Here is a 21,990-nt window from a genome sequence, read left to right as displayed (position 1 = left end):
TCCTGTACCTCTATAAGGCCACCATTCTCCCATGTATGGAGTATTGTTGTCATATTTGGGCCGGTACATCTGCTACTAGTCTCTCACTCCTAGACAAGGTTCAAAAGAGAGTTGCCAACCTAATAGGTCCTGAACTATGATCCAAGCTTCAGCCTCTGTCCCATCGACGCAATGTAGCATTCCTTTGCCTGTTAACGGTGAATGTTCTGACGAACTACAAGCACTTGTACCCCCTCTACGTAAATATCCCCGACAAGCAGCAAAACCCCACCCCTTCACAGTTGAGATCCCTAGATGTAAGAGAGCCTTCTAATCCAGTAGTTTCTTCCCCAGAACCGCTAGACTTTGGAATTCCCTTCTGAGTTCCAGCTTCCTCAATTGTATTGACATGCAGAAGTTCAAGTGTAACGTGAACCGACATCTTGCTGCCCAACTCCCAACCTAGTACCCCTGTAGCCTGTGTCCCCTACATCAAAGTGGCAATGTGCCTTGTTTGGGGTGAAAATGTAATAAATAAAAATAAAAATAAAAAAAAGAAAGATAACTTTTTTAATCTCGGATTGTCGATTTGGAGCAAAAAAAAAGTCAAAATCCCGTGATTCAGTGGAAGCAACAATTAACTTAATTACTTTAATTTTCCGATTACCATGGATTATTAATTAGTGTAATTAAAGTGATTACGGAGAATGACTACATTGTTCCAACTCGAAAAATCTCGAGAGAAGGAAAGGTCAGAGAACGACCGACGTAAACAGGGCCTTTTAGAGGGAAAAAGAAAACAAAAAAAGAAAAAAGAGAAAAAGAGAAAAAAAGAAAAAAAAAAGAAAAAAGAAAAAGAAAAAAAAAGAAAAAAGAAAAAAAAAGAAAAAAGAAAAAGAAAAAAAAAGAAAAAAGAAAAAGAAAAAAAAAGAAAAAAGAAAAAGAAAAAAAAAGAAGAAAAAGGAAAAAAAAGAAAAAAGAAAAAGAAAAAAGAAAAAGAAAAAAAAAGGAAAAAATAAATAAAAAAAAGAAAAAATAAATAAAAAAAAAGAAAAAAAAAAAAAGAAAAAAAAGAAAAAAGAAAAAAAAGAAAAAAGAAAAAAAAGAAAAAAGAAAAAAAAGAAAAAAGAAAAAAAGGAAAAAAAAGAAAAGGAAAAAAAAGAAAAAAGAAAAAAAGGAAAAAAAAAAAGAAAAAATGGGTGCTGTCGAATTTTATTAATATGTAGTTTTAAGCAAAAACAGTAATTAATTGTCATGCAGACAATAGTAATATATCTAAAAATTACGAAAATTCAGAGTAGAAAATTATTTATAGTTAAAAGTAATTTTTACTGAAAATGGGGGGGGGGGGCATTTTCCCTTGAAGTGAACATCTTGAAAATTGCGAATACAGGAGAATACTTATCTCCCTTTTCGCCACTTTTATAGGTGACATACTGTTCTAGACCATAGCGATATACTTATTTTATTTATTTTTTTTTACTACAAGCACAATAGCAGAATAGATGAATTTTCATAATTTTTAGATATATTACTATTTTCGACATGACAAGTACTGTTTTTTTTTTGTTTGTTTTTTTTTATTTTTGCTTATAATTACATTTTTAAAAATCGAGCTGTCGACTATCTTAACAAGCACCAAAAAATGTGCAAGACAGCCTGATCTGGTGCTACTAAATCAGGCTGTCTGAAGATATTGGCCTCCTGTGATGAAATGCACCTAACATTGATGCTTTTTGTTTTTCTACTTCCTTTTGCAAAACTTACTTATGTTCTGCAAAACCAAAAACAAGAACAACAACAAACCATCTTTTCCCCCTTTTCCTTCTTCACCCCTTTCTACCTCCCCCCACTCTCTAACTGGTTTCCTAACTTAAAATGTACCAAACCTTAATACTGTAACCCTTTTCCCTCTCCCATTGCAAAACTCATTCATGTTCTGCAGAGCAGGAAACAAAAATGATAAAAATCTACTAAAAAAAAAAAAACAAAACAACCAAACCAAACACTACAAACTAGCGGTTGAAGATACAAAGAGCTTGAAGAAAAAAAAAAAAAACTTCTACAAAATAACTGGATGCAACAGGAATACTATTTCCAGAATAACTGGATTCGGCATTAAAAAACTCGAAAAGGGTTGATATGCCGTAAAACAAAACTCCCAAACCAAGACCTTTTCTACCCCCCCCACCTTCTAACAGTAAGTTGGAGTAATAAAGAACATGGTGTTTATTTAGAATTATATTTGATTTAAATAAATAAATAAATAAAATACAGAAAAAAAAATCTTCATGGTATACTTATCAAGGAACGAAGAGGTCATATTCGAAAAATCACGTAAATTGATCAAATAGTTTTTCTTTTAACCAAGGAAATCAAATTTTACTACTTTTAGCGATTTTTAATCATTTTGAATACAAAATCTTTTTAGTCGAATTTAATTGTCGCGCTAGAATTGTGGCAAAATTTAAATCAACATGGCCGCTGCACTCCTCACAAAATTTGATTTTCTTTAAAAAAAAAAAAAAAGTACAGATTAAATTAATCAAGTGTTTTTTTTTGTTTTTTGTTTTTTAAATCAAGTGTTGGTTGCTTGTTTTTGTTTTACAGGTTAAATGCCGAATCCAGTAATTTTGAAGAATAATTTTTTAATAGAGTATATATTTTTTTGTTTTGTTTTTTAAGTTGGTTTCTATTCAACCCATAGTTGGAACCCTAACAGGTACTACCAGTCTGGGTCAGAGTGGACCTGGGAGCAATGGCAATTAAAGGGTGGCTCCACACTCCCCAAAGCCCGCAAGCTGGGGCCTCACCATCGGATATAGTTTAAGGTCATATCCAGGAACTAAATCAAGTGTAATTTTAAATAAGCACCAAGAATCTTTTTTAAAAGTCTGGATCTTCTAAAATCAAATAAAAGACTGGAAGATAGTTTAACTTATCAATATTATAAAATCATAAATGACTAGCGGGACCTGTAGAAATTCCACAGGGAACTCATTCATATGAAATATATTAATGTCGGCATTTTGTAGATGTTCAGCGTAAATGGAGACGCTCTGATATTATTGCAACTATTTTGTTAAAACTGCAAAAGTATTTATCTAAGATAACAAAGACGCCCGGCGTAGCTCGGTCGTAAAGTACGCTTAAATATGATATTTTAATTCTTGCACATTTCATATATATTATTATAGAGTTAATGTTCTATCGATTTTTATATATTATAAAGTTGCAATTAAAAAAATAAGAACTATATCCAGATGACTTGGATTCATCAGCTTGAATCGAAACCGAATACCAAACACAAACACACACACACACACACACACACACACACACATATATATATAACTTTAGTTCCTTAAGCTATAATTGAAATCGAAACCAAAACTTGAATTCTTGATAAAATTATTTATTAAAAAAAAAAAAATAGATTACTAAGGTGCCATCAGCTAAAATCGAAACCAAGACTTATCAAGAATTCTTGATAAAATTATTTTTAATAGATTATTGGAATGCCATTAGCTATAATCGAAACCGAAACCAAAACTTATGAGGAATTCTTGGTAAAATTTTTTATGACAAGAAATGGAAGTACATAACAATTAAACGACCCGGATGTAAGCATGACACAGAAAATAACACACGCGCTATCGTATTAATATATAGATTAACAACTTCAAAATTTCGATACTCGTATTTGCTTAAAAGGCAACGAAGCTAACTATCGTGTTTGGTATTTAATGTGTGTTTCATTTTACTGAAGTGAAAGTTTTCAGAAATCAAGGGACCCTTTTCCAGGGGCTAACACTTGATCTCGATTTGAGATGCATAGATATTCGAATATTCCATTGCTCCCATTTACATATATCAGTAAAGATGTTGAGAACATAATTTTCAAGTGACCGTTTAAACATTTGTTATATTTTTCTTGCGGTCTCTTTGTTTTATTGGATTCCAGGACAAGAATTTATCTAGTCTGGTGGAGTATCCAGCGTGTTGCTGCTTAAGGTAACATCACTTGGAAAAGGTGCTCTATTCGTTGTACAAGTTAGTGTTGGTTAGCCATACTGATGAGATCTTTGTGTCGCAAATTTTATGCCATTTTGATTCTTTGGGCAGATTTTACTAGTGAAGAAAAATATCCCCGTACCAGGATGTTCTGACAAACCCGTTTACAGAGAGGCCTTAAATACTCGAGGATAGTGTCTAGTAGGCATTCAAGTTTCTCCCCCTTAAACTTTTATTTTAATGTTCTTATCACTTTGTTTTTGCTGGGGATGGGGCATTCTACCGGATGCCAAACATTCTCCCATCAGTTTAGTTACTCCAACCGAGAGATCTTTTAAGGATTCTAACCGTCCCTTTAAGTGCTATTGTTTTTATTTCTCTTGCACTTGGTTCACCGGGTATATTCGCCAGATAGTTTTTTGAAATTCTTTTTCATTAACCCGGTTGCTCCTGTAATGACTGGTATGATTGATACCTTCTAAAGATTCCAGTTCCTTTTCATGTCGTGTATAAGTCCTTAGTAATTTGTTAAATGGAAATAAGTAAACAGTGGGAAGGGTCACCAGTTAGCAAGTGCAAACTAAAACATAAATTAATAAATTTAAAAAGAAATAAAAAAAAAATTTCATCAAAAAACATTTTTATATCTAAAATTTTATAAAAATATAAGTTATTTTCAATCAATAAGTTTTCATTTATGCTAATCCATGTTCAATGAATCAGGTAGTCAAAAGGCTTAGAAGATGTGCATGTTGATACGTTCTTCATAGTGTAAATAATAGGTGTATGTATGTATGTAATAGGCAGCGTGGCACTGTGTATGTATGTGTGTTGGTTTACCTTGTTCTTGTTAGTGCGTGTGTAGCTGTGAGTGGCAATTCGTTTCCGTTTGCTTGACTCAATATATATAAGTATAAGAATGCACGTGTGAGATGAAAAAGGCTTGTATGAGAGTCATTGAACATTCCTTTGCAGTTTGCCTCCCCTCGCCCGGTCAAAGGCACGGGTTGGAGGGGGGGGGTGAGCGTACGTTTTTGGGGTCCCCTGGTGCAGCTGGCTGGTGAAATCTTTCTATTTCTCTAGCTTTGGGTTGTTTCTGGAGAGAGAGGATAGTGTCTAGTAGGCATTCAAGTTCTCTCCAGTAGGCATTCAAGTTCTCTGCCGAGTTCATGGTTGTGACAGTGCACTCTAAGTTCCCTTTTAGATTCATAGCAACAGTAAAAACTTCATGCATAATTGTTCATTTCAATTTCGAGCGTTGATATTTATGCGCCCCCCCCCCCCTCCCGGACTATTATGGGTTCTGGTGTGACGCACCGACTGCAACCTCACACCTATTGTGAGGCTTGGATGTAAAGATAGATTCACGTTGATTGTGGTCTAGGGGTTGCGATTTGATACAACTTGTCGCTTGGATGCCGCGAAATCATCTCTAAGTAGATGATAAGTACTTGCGATCGGTAAAGTGCAGACACAGCGGCCTAGAAAAGAGAAAGGGCGCCGAGTTTTTAGAATACGTTCAACAAGTCTTGCAGGTCATGTTTTTGACCAAGAATCTCATGCAGACTGAAGACATAACAGTTTTCCAACTTGTCATGAAGTTGGTTGACAATTTCGACAGGATTCAACGGAATTTTTTTTTTTTTTTTTTTTTTACCCCAAACAAGGCACGTTGCCACTTTGATGTAGGGGGCTACTACCGGGGACATAAGCTACATGGGTACTCTGTAGGGAGTTGGGTAGCAAGATGTCGGTTCACGTTACACTTGAACTTCCGCATGTCAGTACAGCTGGGAAAGCAGGGACCCGGAAGGAAATTCCAAAGTCTAGTGGTTCTGTGGAAGAAACTACTGGGTTGAAGGCTCTCTTACATCTAGGGATCTCTACTGTGAAGGGGTAGGATTTAGCTGCTTGTCGGGTTTGTCGGGGGGGGGGGTATTTACGTCGAGGGAGGGTACAAGTGCTTGCAATTCGTCAGAGCATTCACCGTTAAAGTACTTGTAGAACAAATTGCAAAGCGTTGGTTAATAGCCAATTTTTGGAGATGCGAAATCTATATTTTAACCGTTATTCGTGATCGATTGATGGTTCTTGTCGTTCAGTACGAGCCACCCCTCTTTATTTATTTATTTATTTATTTAAAAAAATAATTTTTTTAAATTTATTATTTATTTCCTTTTAGCGAAGCAAAATTTCCTTAATTTTTGTTCTGTCAGTGGAGGAGAAATCCTTCACGACTGAGACAATTTTTATTTTGTCCCTTTTCTTCACATGAAGAAAAAAAAAACAACGACTGTGGTGTCTAACTCTGCCCTCGTGAGGCGGCAAAATAAATAGGAACAATTATCTTTATTCCTTATAAGTGGAGTAAAGATTTATTCCAGATTCGGGTGTTACTGAGTGCCACTCCAGTAACACTCCAGTGGAGTGGTACTGGTCGAATTCAGTCGCCATCTTGTTTCGATTATTCAGATAATGTTGACACATTTCAAGTTTGTTTTTCTTCCTTTTTTTCATGTTTACATGCGTAATACTGATTGGATTTTAAATTGGAATGATTTAACACACAAGAAAAACAACATTAGAAGCCATTTTTAAATGCCGATATGGAATTTTTCTCGCATTCTGTTCTGGCCACAACGTTTTACGTCAGCCTTCAAAACAGGGCCTGGCCTGGCCTTGTGCCTAACTTCATTTGTAAAATAAATAAATAAATAAAAATCAACTTTTTAAAAGTAAGTCTTTGGCACTCTAGAGCACATTGACCTTATTTATTCAAGGATATTCGTCTCCGTTTTGAACGAATATCACATTTAAAATTGTCGCTGACAAGTAGTTTTCATGATATTATGCCCTTTATTATCCAATTCCCTATTGTTTTCACTGGTGGCCGTGTTTGTTTTTGCGCATACGCATTGAATTTTTACGGAAGTAAATAAAATACAGTAGTAAATAAATAGAATGAAAATAAAATACGAGATCCCTCGGCACTCCCACAACGAATGTCTGATGGGGAGAAGGAGACGATTACTGCTTTGGTCCTTCTGTCCCTTCCTTCTCGTGAAAGGATCAGGGCAGGGCGTGTCTAATATAAAATATCTATAGCGTTAAATGCGTGTGCCCTTGTGAGGGTACACTTAAAATAGACACTCTAAAAATTAGCACAAGGAAACAAAAAATAGAAAACATTTTAAAAAAAAAGGGGGGGGGTAGAGACATATCTATTTTTAGATAGATCCCAAAATATCTACTTCCGTATGGAATTAGGATAGAATTTGCGTACTTGTCCCCAATTGAAAAACAGAGACACGCACTTGAAGTGGAAGTGTGTGTGTGTGAGAGAGAGAGAGAGAGAGAGAAAGAGAGAGAGAGAGAGAAAGAGAGAGAGAGAGAGAAAGAGAGAGAGAGAGAGAGAGAGAGAGAGAGAGAGAGAGAGAGAAGAGAGAGAGAGAGAGAGAGAGAGAGAGAGAGAGAGAGAGAGAGAGAGACGGAGGTTCATTTCGATGCATTTTTGAACAAGTGTTTTCATAAAAAAAAATAAAAAAATGTTTCACACACTAGAAAAATACCCGTTCCGGGACGGGTACTTTTAATTTAATATTTTCTTTGGTACTTTGTTCTTAGAGCAAAATTCGGAAATCGAAACATTAAATTTCAAGTAAACCCAATATCTCCTTAATTGCCATGTCGCAGTAATGAACATATCAACAAATTACAAACAATGGTCAATTTTTACGACGTGCCTCATCCCCAACCTCCCCATGGTAAGAACGGCTTTCGGAATAAACACGCCTCAACCTCGAAAGCCGTTTTCATAACATGGGGAGGTTGGGGGGCATGACGTCAAAATTGACCCAAACAATAAAGGTAAACAATTTATTATAATAATGAAAAAAAAAAAAAAAAAAAAAAAAAAACGCGACGGTACTGTTTTGTTTCTTCACCGGTGCCGACACGCAGAAAATTAAGGAAGACGCTATAACCACGGCCAGAATTTTTGTAGGAATTTTTGACACCCCTAACACGAAACTGCGAATAAAATATAAAACTCGTAATTTCTCATTTAAAAGTGGGTTGTTTATTTTCTTTATGGATTATACTTCCAAAATAAACTATTAAAGTTGTTTTAAAAGTAATAGAAATATTTTTTTTATTTAAAAAAAAAAAAACAGTAATGAATTTCACGAACTCAATATTTTTCAATTTTTAAACTTTAAAAATCTTCAAAATTTTTCTATTGATTCAATTTTTACGATATTTTCAGGGTCGATGTGAAATTTTATGCTCTTTCCAATAAACCGAATATAATATTTTAGACAAACTTTTTTTAAATTCACGCCCCCCCCCCCATTTTCAAGTGTCTATTAAAAAGTAAATAATTAATTTACTCACCAAAGTGTTATATATCACAAATTGAAGAGAAAAGGTCAATAAATAATATATTCAAATTTAAAACAACAAAAAAAGTAGTGTTTTTTTAGAAATTTACCTGTAAAGTTCGAAGTTTAAAACCTTTTTTTTTTAAACCACGTTGTTTGTTTTTTTAATGAAAGCTTGGTCCTTGCTCCTTTAATTAAAAAAAAAAAAAAAAAAAAAAAAAAAGGGCTTGAATTACATTTTTCGAGTAGTTATAAGCTTAGAAAGACAGGGGTCGAATAATTCACGCCTCCCATTTTAAAATGTCTATTAAAAAGTAAATAATTAATTTACTCACCAAAGTGTTATATATCACAAATTGAAGAGAAAAGGCAAATAAATAATATATTCAAATTTAAAACAAAAAAAGTAGTGTTTTTTTTAGAAATTTCCATATAAAGTTCGAAGTTTAAAACCTTTTTAAAACAAAACCACGTTGTTTGTTTTTTTTGTTGTTGTTGTTTTAATGAAACCTTGGTCCTTGCTCCTTTAATTGAAAAAAAAAAAATTAGGGCTTGAATTACATTTTTCGAGGAGTTATAAGCTTGGAAAGACAGGGTGGAATTATTCACTATTTTTCACGAAATTTTTGACACACCTACACGGCCACCGAGTGGTCGTGCTTATAACCGAATTTGAGCGCTTTTAAATTATACAAACGAAAAAAAAAAAAATGGTACTTTCAATTTTCGGTACCATGCTGAAATAACGTTATTTGGAAAGCTATTCTTAACAATAATATAGGGAGGGGATGGTGTTTTGTAACTATTCTGTGCTTCCACCTAACAATTTGATGATACACGATATCGTGAAACTTGAATTTAACATGAAAAAAACTATTTAAAAATAACGCGGTATCAAAAATGCATTATCACCCCAAAAATTGAATTTCAAGTGGAACAAATGGCTTCCACGCAATTGCCAGGTTTCAAATAGTAACATGTCAAAAACTTAAGAAAAACGATAAAGTTGAAAAAAAATAATAAAAGATTGGTGAACGGAAGCGAAATTACTATTTTATGCTTTTTAAGAAAAAAAAAAAAATAAATAAATGACAGGGGAGATAATTAAGTTTTGTTGCTTACGTCACGTGACGAACGTAATTCAAAATGTCGGACAAAAATCCCCCATATAAACTTTATCGAAAACAGTTTTTCATTAATATTTTCCTACCTTATGGCTTTACGTAATTTTTGGATATGTTATTATTTGTGACACGACAATTACGTAGATACTATTCGTTTCACTTAAAATTCAATATTTTTCGTTTGCAGAAGCCCATGGATTTATGCCGAAGTTTTTTTTTTTTTTTTTTGTTTTTACTCTAACAAGTTTTAGATTTAGTTCGACAAAAGTCAATTTAGTTTGATTCAAACTCTGTAAGAACTATATATATTTATAAAAGCAGTTGTTTGGAAGTAAGGCTGAAAGCCGATTCTAAATAATTTTCATGGCTAAATTAGAAATATACAAAACAAACGATTAAATCGTGTCGAAAAGACACCACGCAATTAAAAATCGCAGTCGTCTTACTTTACTAAACTATAAAATGTATTCAAACTTATTCGTTTAATTGCAATTGTTAGCTGAAATTCCAATAATCTTTAAAATTACTAAGTGGTCAATGACACGGCCTGAAAACCTGAGTGTGCCAGGTTCAAATCCAGTTCGTTTCACAAAAACATTTTTTTCATTAATCACACACCTGGCCTTGTGTCTTGCATCCTGGAGAGAACGTGAATAAATCCTATGAAATTGATGCAACTATGACTTTGGATAGTGGAACAGCACCCAAAGGAAAAAGACGATCCGCTCGTCTGTGAGAGACCCTTGTGCATGGTCGAAAGCCTACTTAGACCCCACCCCCGATCAGGGTCACGTGAGATCATGGAAAGCATGTGACCGATATAATACGGAAGTAAACAGAAATAATTATGTTCATGGTTTCGTATCCCGTAGTGCAGACTGCAGAGCAGAAGATACCTCTGGGTACAATGGTCACGACAGTCGCACAGTATGGCCACTGCTCGGACAGAAAGAAACTGCAACCTACTGTCTGTACAACTGCAAAAAAAAAAAAAAAAAGTTATGGCAATACATCAAACTCTTTATTCGAGAATCAGCGTTAATAGGGTTCTGAATCAGAACACCTCGCTCGGTAAGGATTACCAGTGTACACCTGATCGTCATCAAAATTACTCTCTGACAAGCAGCAAAGAATAACAGGAAAGGTCGTGGGTAGAAGAAGCAGAGGATGACAGTGAAAAACATATGTTGACAGTTTGAACACCTGGACAGCACTAAAAATGATGAGCAACAATAAATTCATGAGTTCTTCGAGGGAGAGAGATGAATGGAGAGCCATAGCCGTCAATGCCTGTACCAAGCAGACACCACTTGAATAAAGAATTGCCACATATTTGGGTTCCTATGCAGAATACGGCACGTGCTGAAATAATGTTATTTATTCTATACTTTCATCTAACAATTTAATAAACAAAAGAGGGTTTGTTTTACTATCCACATTGGTATCGAAAAAAATGGTCAAAAACTCAAATGTATAACAAATGTTACCAAAGGCAAGATAAATTACTCTTCTACCTACTTAGAAAAGTTTTTAGTGGTTTTACTCACTTTCGAAAAACGGTGTCGATCGTTAGGCGAGACCAAGAAAAATGGCCGCGAATTGACACCTAAATATTTAAAGTTTTGATAATGACTTAAAAATAAAAAAAATTGAATATACTGTTAGAAACCCACCCAATAAATCTTACCGTGACATGTTTTATTTTTTAGTTATTATGAAGACTTCAAATGTTTAGCCTAAATAATTTAGGTATGAATTCGCGGCCATTTTCTTGCTCTCGCCTAATGTTCGACACCGAATAAACGTTTTAAAATTAACAAAAATCACTAAAACCTTTCCGGATATGTAGAAGAGTAACTTATCTCGTCTTTGATCAGTTTTTTTTTTTTTAATTTTTGGCCACTTTTTCGTACCTTTATAGGTTGTAAAACATTAAAAACAAACCCACGTAATTAGAGAAGGTGATAAATACTATGAAATTAGTATTCTTTGTATGGGGAGGGTGTTTTGTACCTATTCTAAATTCTTAATACAAAAAAAAACAAATATCAAAACTTTAATTAAACTTAAATACTTTAAAGAAAGAAAAAATAGCACATATCAAGAAGTGCATTAGCACTATATGCAAAATACGGACCGTGCTGAAATAATAGCGTTATTTAGACACCTGAAATTGTTCATACACCACAGTTCCTTAATTATTGCCAATGCACGTTTCTTTCATTTCATCAGCTGACTGGCATTTAGCCATCAAACTCCCTTTTGTCGTGCAATTTTACAGAACCACTTACCTCCAATCGAGCGATTCTCGTTGAATATGGCGCCATGAACAAGATGCGAATCTCAGATTCGCCGAATCTGTGCAGGCAATACTCATTGGATTTCGATAACCAATCATTCCGCCAGCTGCTGATCCGGTAACAGTTCGTGCTCCCGTTCCTGTTCATGCTCCCCATCCTGACCCACCGATCACTGACGCCACTGCTCAAAGTGAGTCCACACCGACACATGATCCGTAACCTGATATGACATGTCGGGACGAGGGAGTGACTGATAGATCACCGGTGATGATGAACTACTATTCCCAGAGCTCTGAAGAACTAACAGCTTTTCAACATGGCAAATGCTCAGCTGAGCTCCAATCTATGTCCCTCCCACCCCTCGCCAAACTTTCACGAGAAACACTCGTCTAGCTAAAACCACTATCAATAATTTCCCACACTCTTTATCTGTGCCTAAACCTAAATGCAGATTCAATGACCAAAGCTTTTTTCTTAGACCTGCACGCCCGTGGAACTCTCTTCCGATTGCCTGCTTTCCAAATGACTACAATCTGATTGTCTTCAAGTCCAATGTAAACAAGTTCTTGATGAACCATCCCTAAGTAATCCAATTTACAAAATTCCCGCTACTTATGTTTACTACGCTATAATCACATTGATTAATGTATACCCGTTAACCCTTATCGAGTGGCACCCGGGCCTTGACGAGTGGTGACTCCTGTGTACAAAAATAAATAACCCTGTTCCGAGGGAATGAACCCCGAGTACTCTTGCTTTTGAACCAGAAACTATCATGGAGTAGAAGGAAGGTGTTCATTGTTGCCAATATGTGTTTCTTTCACTTTAGCCTTTCCTTTAGCCATTTAACTCTCTTTCGTTGAGCCTACGGTCCTACATTTGAATAACGCCCATTTTTAAAATGGGGGGGGGGGGCTTTTTAACTATTTCGTACATTCACCTAACAATTTGATAAACAAAATATATCGTAAAAACGGTACTTCTACAGTTTATCGCCGAAAATGGAGACGCCATTTTATTTCGAGCACCTGTCGATTAGAATCAGAGGGAGAAATCAGTATTTTAAACTATAACCTAAATAGGAAATAACAAATATATATATATATATAAACAAACAAAAAAAAACTAGATATCAATTACTTCCGGAAAAAGCCAAAAAAAAAAAAAGTAAATAAATAAAGTGAAAGAGAATATATATATCCGTAATTGTTTAATTGTAAATGTTTCGATTTAATTAATGAAAACGGGAAAGCTTTTCTTGAATCGTGTATATATTTTTTTTATTATTAAAAACAGAAAATAAAAAATTAAAAGCAAAAAATGAAAATGACATTCATAATTATTTAAACTGGGCGAAAAGCGCCATTTGAAAACCAAAATATTGTATAAAATTGTATCAAAAATATAATTGCATTTATTGAAAGGTCTGCGTAAGAAAATATTTTAAAACAATTTTGTCATTTTTTTTTTATTTCCTACTTCAGTCATAGTTTAAAATACTGATTTCTCCCTCTGATTTTAACAACAGGTGCTAAAAAAAATGGCGTCTATTTTCGGCGATAAACTATAAGTGTCGTAAAAACTTAAATTTAACTCGTAAATCATATATATAAAAAACAAAAACAAAAAAAACACGAAGTTCTCAATTTTAAACAAAATAGTTGACATCGAGTTTCGGAATTCAAGATAATTACATTATTCGAGCTACTATTCTCAAAATACTAAAGGTAAAACTTGCGGAGAATGCTCTGTTGTGGGGGGGGGCACAATAATAATAATAAAGATTAAAACAACGAAATTTAAATTTCCCTGCCATTTTTACAACAACCGCAAAACAGCATTCTCCGCAAGTTTTACGTAATTTTATCATTACTTATGCAATTATTGTACCGTACTGAAATAACGTTTAGAAAGCTAGTCTTAACATGGGGAGGGTTGGCCGTTTTGTACGTTCACCTAACAAAAAAAAAACTTTAAAAAAAAAAAAAAGATTATCGTAAAACTTGGAAATACAATTTAAAAAAAATATAGCGCGGTACAATAAGTGCATAGGCATCATTGGTGGACCTGAACGACCCCCCCCCCTCAGTAAAATTAATTCCTTTTCACATTTTTCTTATTTTTTTTTTCTGCGGATTATCGTCGATAACAGATTTAACTTTCATATTAGCAGGGAAAAAAAATTAAGTTCATTTAATGATCACTTTTAAATTGTAACGTTCTATTAAATTGATACCTCACTTTGCGGTCGTTTTTCCTTATAAATTTTATTTAATAAATTATTTCAGTTTGAATTATTACAATTTTTTTTTTTTTTTTTTTTTTTTTTTTTTTTTTTTTCGTTTTTCCTTAAAAATTTTAACACCACCACGAACATTTGACACGTAAGGAGAGTTGTTCAGTTGTACTTGGCCGCAAAGTGGGGTATCAATTTAATAGAACGTTATAATTGAAAAGTGATCCCTCATGTAAAATCATTAAATAAACTTAAAAAAAAATGTTCTTACTAATATGAAAGTTACGTTATCAACGATAATTTTATGGCGGGGGGGGGGGCACGTTGCAACAAGTCCATCCATCAGTCACTCCATTTATATATCCACATTTCAAAGTTAGCAGAGAAGGTTTCACAAGTTTAAAAAGATGCAACTGAAGATCAGAGGTTACATCGGCCGAAACGTTGTGAATATAATATGAATAATTCAAAATGGCGATTATTAAAGGTAATTTTATAGACTCCCTCCCATCTCCAATCGAGTGATTTTTTTTTTTTTTTTTTTTTTTTGATGGTGGGGGAAGGGGGGGGGTAAATTCAAATATCTTACAAACTATTAAGGTGCTTTCAGTGTATCTACGTTGTTACAGCCCCATTTTTAAATAGTATTTTCAAATTAAATTAAATTTTTACGATATTTTTGTTTATTAAATTGTTAGGTGAAAGTACAGAATAGTTACAAAACACTCTCTCCATGTTAAGAATGGCTTTCTAAATAACGTTATTTCAGCGCGGTAACAAATGCACAAGTGCCCACTACTAATCTGCGATAGATTTTAAATAAAATATCCAATCTTTAACGGCCCCAAAACACGTAGGATAAACCGGTTTGGAGACGAAGGCGATTCTAGAAACGGCGTTAGTAACGATATTCAAAACTTGAAGTGCGCGAATAACTTTGTTCAGATATTATTCGAAATTAAAAGTAACAAAAAGTAAAACAGTTTTTATAAAAATCTAAAATACGTTTGATTTATTTAGTAAACGTAAAAAACAAAGGAAGTGAACAAAAAAATGTCATGTCACAAATAAAATATATTCTTGCAAGTACATGGGCAAGAAAAGACAACAGGTACGCGTTCTTTTTTTTTTTTTTTTTTTTTTAATTTAACCCGACATTGTCAAACAAAAAATAATTACAATTGACAAATTTGATTGGGGAAAGAAAGACATTACCGTTTTACTGTAAATTTAATAAGGCTTTTTTTTTTTTCTTCTTTTTTTTTCTTTCTAGATTTTAAAAGAATTCGTAAGGCAACAGGCACTCTAATTATATAGAGCCGTTTTGTAGGGCAGAGAGTGATTTGTTTTTCAGCGCAGGTGCGGCCATACTAGCGCACTTTACTACACGGAGACCCCCCCCCCCCTCCTCAATAATTCCTTTACTTTTGTTAAAAAAATGTTTAATCTTTTTAACGGTAATTATGCATGAGAAAACATTTAAATAAATTTATGAAAAGATTTAAAAAAAAAAAAAAAAAATGAAGTACATTGAACAAGAACTATATTTGTTAAAAAAAAAAGTTCACAGGTAAAAATAAAACTTCGTAGAAAAGTATGCAAGGTAGGTTAAAACTTGAAGTTTGAGAAAAATTGTAATGGGGGGGATAATTACTAAATTTAGATTAATGATTTAATAAAAAAAAAAAAAAAAAACAGTATTAAGTTTGAAAAAAAAAATGGGTGCTAATGCAGTAATCACTTACTGATCTCTGCGCTATTTTTTAAATCGTATTTCCACGTTTAATTAAAGTTTTACATGTTTTTTTTATTCCATTGTAAGGTTAAAGTACAGAATAGATACAAAACACCCTCCCCTCCGCATATTAAGAATGGCTTTTTAAATAACGTTATTATTTCAGCACGGATCACTCTCTGCATGAGTACAAAAAATGTTTAGAAAACTTTAAAAAAAAAAAAAAAAACTTTCTCAGTTAGCGAGATATAACTTCACATTTGTGAACCCAAATTAAAATTTTCGGTTATATTGAAGATTTTAGCTTTAAAATGGCTACCACTGAAACATGGCATTTTCACAATAACCAACAACAAAAAAAAGGGGGGGTAAAAAAATCAATATATAACAAATGTTCTTATTTACTTGCCTCTTCACGAGGGCAGAGTTAGACACAAGGTCGGTTTTTAATGTGGGGAAAATCTATCTATAGGAGAAGGAGCACTCTGGATAGGAATTAAAAAAAAAATTAAAAAAAAAATACCCAAGTCATGAAGGAAGGACCCCTCCCCTCCCCCACTACAAAAGGTGACGTGCTGACTGCTGCTGCTGCAGTTGCACTCACAGTGTAGTATCTGTTCTGATAATGTACGTCACGTGCACACGTGCAGTATCAGAACAGATACTACACTGTGATCTTGACCATAAAGCCGCTAACTAAATGTTACTAACAAAGGCAAGATGGTGCTTTATGCACTAATGTTACCGTGCTACTTTTTAAAATTGTATTTTCAAGTTAAATTCAAATTTCACGATATCTTTTATTTTATTAAATTGTTAGGTGGGAGTACAGAATAGTTACAAAACACCCTCCCTTCCTCATGTTAAGAAGGGCTTTCAAAATAATGTTATTTCGGCACGGTACCATAAGTGCATAAGTTATTCTACCTACCTGGATAAGTTTTTTTGTTTTGTTTTTACGCGACGAAGCATTTAATTGGCTTCAAAACAAAAATATTGTCGAGTAAGAATTTAAAAAAAAAAACAAAAAAAAACGGCGGTCTCGTTACAATTATGTCGACTCTCGATAATCGTTCAAAAATCGAAAATTAAATGTGTTATCAGTCTTGGTTTTTATTAGATAACGTACATGACACAGACCCTTGGGTTTAAATCGGAGAAAAGTACAGAGTGACTGTAACAAGACTGGCATATTTTCGTTTGAACTCAGATTTGACACTACTTTTGTTTCGCAGTAAATAAACGCTTTAAAATAAGTTAAAACACAGACAGACAGATATACAGGTCGATAGAAGAGTAACTTATCTTGACTTTGGTAACATTTGATGTATGTTTATTTTTTCATCCTTTTTTTTTATTTTATTTTTTTTATTGTTGTCTCTTGTGAAAGAAAGAAAAAGCCCAAACATTTTATAAAGTTAGCAACGGTTGTATAAAGTAATAAAATAAATAAATAAAACTAATATTTTTTAATGGCCCTAAAATTTTATGGGGGAAAAAATCGGCACTGGTGCAGAGAGTGATCCGATCCGCATCCGGATGTAAATAATAACGTTATTATTTAAAAAGCCATTCTTAACATGGGGAGGGTGTTTTGTACCTGTTCTATACTTCAACTTTACAATTGAATAAAGAAAAAAAAAACTTTAATTAAACTTGGAAATACGATTTAAAAAATAGCGCGGATCAGTAATGCAATGCACTAGCACCAAAAAATTGTGGTACTTGTGCATTTCTGGTACCGTGCTAAAATAATAGCGTTATTATTTTGAAAAGCCATTCTTAACATGGGGAGGGTATTTTGTAACTATTCTGTGCTTCCACCTAACAATTTAAGAATATATATATATATATATATATATATATATATATAAGATATCGTGAAACTTGTATTTAACTAGAAAAACTAAAAATAGCGCGGGACCAAAAATACATAAAAACCGTATTTTTAATCGTAAAAAAAAAAAAAATAATAATAATAATAATAATTTTGTTAACATAAAAACAAAATGTGTTTAAAAAAGAAAAACGCGCGTGCGCAATCAACTTTACCTGTAAAAAGGGGGGGGGCAAGCAAGGTGCCCGAACGAACGTAGATAATGATAATAATAATAATAATAAAACGGACCTTCCAATAAGTAAAACAAGAAACACCTGATTTTTAAATCAGACGAAAATATCTCCAAACGACTTAAAGAGAAAATAAGTGAGGGATCACTTGACAACACTAACTTTTAAATAGCACTTTACAGGCAAAAATGTAAGAGGGATCAATTTAGAATAAACAAAACATTGCAAACTGGTCACCCACTTTGTGGCCACCACAACGAAAAACTGTTGCTTAGTTTTAATCCACGTTTTCACTTTTACGTTTCTGATGTAAGAACAGAGTTTTTAATTTTTATTTAATGGAAGTAGGAAAAAAAAAAGAATAGAATTCCATACCCGTAAATCTACCCTGGATCACTCCAGGTACTTTTTAGCGACGGTAGATGAGAAAGAGATCCACTTACCCTGGGGTATGTATGTCCTCAACCAAGTCGGGTAACAATGGTATTACTTCCACTTGCTAATAGAAAAACAAAAAAAAAAAAAAGTCGACTGACGTTTTGACGAGGGAGGAAAAGAAACAACTCGGCTCTTCTAACAACCAAGTGCACGCCCACTGCTAAAACCAATCTTTTCAGATCAAACTTTATTGGAGGGTTCTTGTTTATTTATTTATTTATTTATTTATTTACAAGGGAGTCACGACTTACCAAGACCCGAAGGCTACTCGAGGATAAGGATTAATGAATGTAAAGTAGTAGTTTAGTAATCATTACTGCCGTAGATTGGGTAGAATTTGGATTAAGGGGGCTGCTCAACAAGAACTTGTTTAGATAGGACTTGAAGGTTACAATATTGGGTGCTTATTTAGATTGGCACTTATTGCGGCAATAAAAGGTAAAGAAAATACAGGAGAGTCTGCGTGATGTACGCACGAATCACGGAACGAAGATTCCCAAAATCATATAATTTGATCAAGTAGGGTTTTTTGTTTTGTTTTGTTTTGTTTTTTGTTTTATTGAAGAAAATAAAATTTTATTTCGTGTCAATACGTTGGGGGGGGGCAGCGTCCATGAAGGAATCAAGGGCAGACAACCGGCTTTCATTTCAAATTTTTTCTTTGTTTTTCGATAATGAAAGGCACAACCAAAATGAAAGGAAGGATTAAGTATTTTTGGTGGAGTTTCCCTTTACAAATCTACCAAAAATCAGATAATTATCCAATCAATACGAAATTTTCACCGATTATTAAGTGAAGAATGAACTTTATAACGGTGTACTTTCTTTTCATAATCGATATATATTTCATAATCTATATATATATATATATATATATATATATATAGTCTTTGAAGTTTTTAACCTTTAAAACTATACAAAAAATTACTTTTTATCATTCGTTAAAAAACCATCTAGTCAGTAAGTCATTTAATCACCATAAATCACTGCATCAACTCTCTCGAATTTACTATAATACCAATTTTTTTTTTTTTTTTTCAAAGGATCATCAGTTGTTTACCATGAAACACTGTTTCGGGGATTTATATATATATATATATATATATATATATATATATATATATATATATATATTATATGCCTACAAAACGCCCTTCTTTATTTGCAGTTACAAATATGCTTAAAATAATCAGCCGAAACTGAATAAAATATATTTATTGTGGGAAGGATGAAGATTGTAGATAAACGAAAAAAAAAATCCTGAATCCACTGTGAAAAATTTCCCCCACTCTATATCTGTGCTTAAATCAAAACGCGGATTCCATGAACAAAGCTTCTTTTTTAGAACTGCACGCCTGTGGAACTCTGTTCCGTCTGCCTGCTTCCCACCAGACTACAACTTGGATGTCTTCAAGTCCAATGTTAACAAATTCCTAATCAACCGCCCCCTTAAGTAAACACTTCATCAAATCTCCACACTAACGTAATGTACTTGCAATAACCCTTATCCCTGAGTGGCTTCCGGGCCTTGATAAGTGGTGATCACTGTGTAAAAAAAAAAAAACAACAACTGCGCACGTATCAGATTTTAAGGTTGAAAATCTAAATTTTGAATGTGTTTAATTTTTATCCATTGTGTAAAATGTGAAATTCGTTGAATATGTTAATAATTATATATATATATATATATATATATATATATATATATATATATTTCATTATTGTTACGAAAAACACTACTTTGAAAAATAAATTAATAATTTTCTATTAGTGAACCAAATATTACTAATATGCCATTAAATAGGAAATGCTTTGAAGAATCGATACCAAAAAAGAAAAAAAATCGATAAATACTTGCGCATTTTGCTAAAATTACGATAATTTTTTTTTGGCAATTTGTCGTTACGGGATATTTCCTCACCTATGGTAGACCATAAAGGCCTACAAACAGTTGTTATCTCCCACTTTTCCTTTTTTGCTGTGACTTGCGCTTGACTTTTAGTTTAAAGTGTGTGTGGTGGTGGTGAGAGGGGGGGGGGCTTACATCTACCACACTCTTTCGTCCAGATGGCAAGACAGGGTAAAAACGACTCAGTGTGATACTAGATGCAGGAGTTGTCTCCAACACATACGGCGCCTAGCATTCCCAAAATGGTCACCCATCTGATACTGACCAGACTCATCATAACTTAACTTCGGGGGTTATGTAGGCAACAAATATGCATCGCTTATTAAAAAAGAATTAAATCCTTATAAAGTTGATTCTTCACTTAATTGTCAAAACAAACGTTAAAAATACATGGAAATTTACAGGACTTATTTATTCATGTAAAGGCTACCGTAGTTTCTTCCAAAGTACCATTGAAAATTGGAGTTTTTAATTTCGTTACACAAAAATAAAATCTATATATGGAGATAAAAGATGGAATTATTTGAAATTCAGGTATTTATGTTATAATTTTTATACCGATCGTTTAGATTTTGGGTACAGATAGAGGTTGGGGGAAGCTGTTGGCAGTGGTTGTAGAAGACGAATGTTTTTGTTTTTTTTTGTTTTTCTTTTTTTTGTGAAAGTTTGGCAAAGATCATAGATTGGAGCTCAGACGAGAATTTAGAATTCAATCTAATTTAAACAAAAAAAAAAAAGCTTCTTCAGAGTACCTATTTACTATGCCTCTCCACGGGACAGAGTTAGACACCAGGGTCGTTTTTTAACGTGGAGAAAAGGTACAAAAATAAAAAAATTGTCTTAGTCGTGAAGGACTGATCCTCCACCGAAAGAGAACAAGAAATGGAAGTGCAGCATCTGAAGAACAGATACTACACTTTGATCTTGACCAAAAGGCCAAGAATTCAGAGTAAGCACAAAAATGAAACGCAGCAAAAGTGAATTTTAATTTAAAAAAAAAACTATTATTATTATCTTAATATTAATATTATTATCTATTTAATTTTTTATATCAATTTCAGCTAATGTTATCTATTCAATTGTCATGTCGTAACTAGTTAAATATTTTCATTTTACATAAAGCATGTAATTTCACGATTTCACGATTGATTGCTCCGCAATTTAAATACAAGACAGACTACAGACTTTAGAAAATGTCGCGATATTTTAACATAAATCAAATAAATAAATAAATAGAATGCATTTTTTTTCTATTTTATTTCATTTATTTTATTTTATTTTTTATTCGCCAATTTTTCAAATAATTGGAATCGCTGAATGGCAGGGTGGGGAAAAAGGTCTAATAGTAAACCCCTAAATCTATTAGTCTTTTTTTTTAATGTTTTTTTTTTTTTTTTTAATTTTTAGAATTTTTTTCTTAGTTTTCTTTTCTTTCTTCTCTCCAATAATTATTCCTTTTGAATGATCTCGTGCAAAAACCATAACCTGTTCACCACAGTCATTCATAATTTCTTTATGCGTATACTGTAATATTTTACAAAATTTGCGTATACTATAATATTTTACACGTGTTTCTGTATTGTGCTTGGTAAAAATGGCACCGGTAAAAATAGTACCGGAAAAAATGGCATCGATAAAAATGGCAAAAAATGAATAACTAGGTAAAAATGGAACATTGAGAACAAAAAAAAAAAAAATCTGACCGTTCGAGAAATGCGAGCAAAGCTTCCATTTGTGGGGATGTAATTTTTTGCAGGGTAGCTGTTAAGTGTTCAGACATTATGTTGAACAAAGATGGCGGCAGTA

The 21,990-nt window shown here is 33.2% G+C and overlaps 2 protein-coding genes and 1 pseudogene across 21 annotated transcripts in view; all 3 read right to left on the bottom strand.

Annotated features, from left to right (window-relative positions):
* LOC145266693 (uncharacterized) overlaps positions 1-12,006 on the bottom strand; it is an 85,406-nt gene extending 73,400 nt beyond the window's left edge. Inside the window, exon 1 of the mRNA XM_080122619.1 lies at positions 11,788-12,006. Coding sequence (XP_079978745.1) covers positions 11,788-12,006 — 219 coding nt within the window. The remainder of the gene's footprint in view (positions 1-11,787) is intronic.
* Positions 1-18,401, bottom strand: part of LOC145266600 (splicing regulator ARVCF-like) — a 494,180-nt gene extending 475,779 nt beyond the window's left edge. For 12 of the 20 annotated variants that reach the window (XR_013864759.1, XR_013864755.1, XR_013864758.1 and 9 more), the window contains exon 1: positions 18,281-18,401. The gene's annotated coding sequence lies outside the window, so the exon portion shown is untranslated. The remainder of the gene's footprint in view (positions 1-18,280) is intronic. The other 8 variants (XR_013864764.1, XM_080122475.1, XM_080122482.1 and 5 more) reach the window with 5 other exon arrangements.
* A 2,596-nt stretch (positions 18,402-20,997) lies between these two features.
* LOC145266832 (U2 spliceosomal RNA) lies at positions 20,998-21,132 on the bottom strand (annotated as a pseudogene).
* Between the last annotated feature and the right edge of the window lie 858 nt (positions 21,133-21,990).

Source organism: Euprymna scolopes, chromosome 41, assembly GCF_053919585.1.
Source record: "Euprymna scolopes isolate OS-2025 chromosome 41, ASM5391958v1, whole genome shotgun sequence".
In the NCBI taxonomy this organism is placed as follows: domain Eukaryota; kingdom Metazoa; phylum Mollusca; class Cephalopoda; order Sepiida; family Sepiolidae; genus Euprymna; species Euprymna scolopes.
Note: the sequence above shows the minus strand (reverse complement) of the source record. Positions and strands in the feature narration are given on the sequence as shown.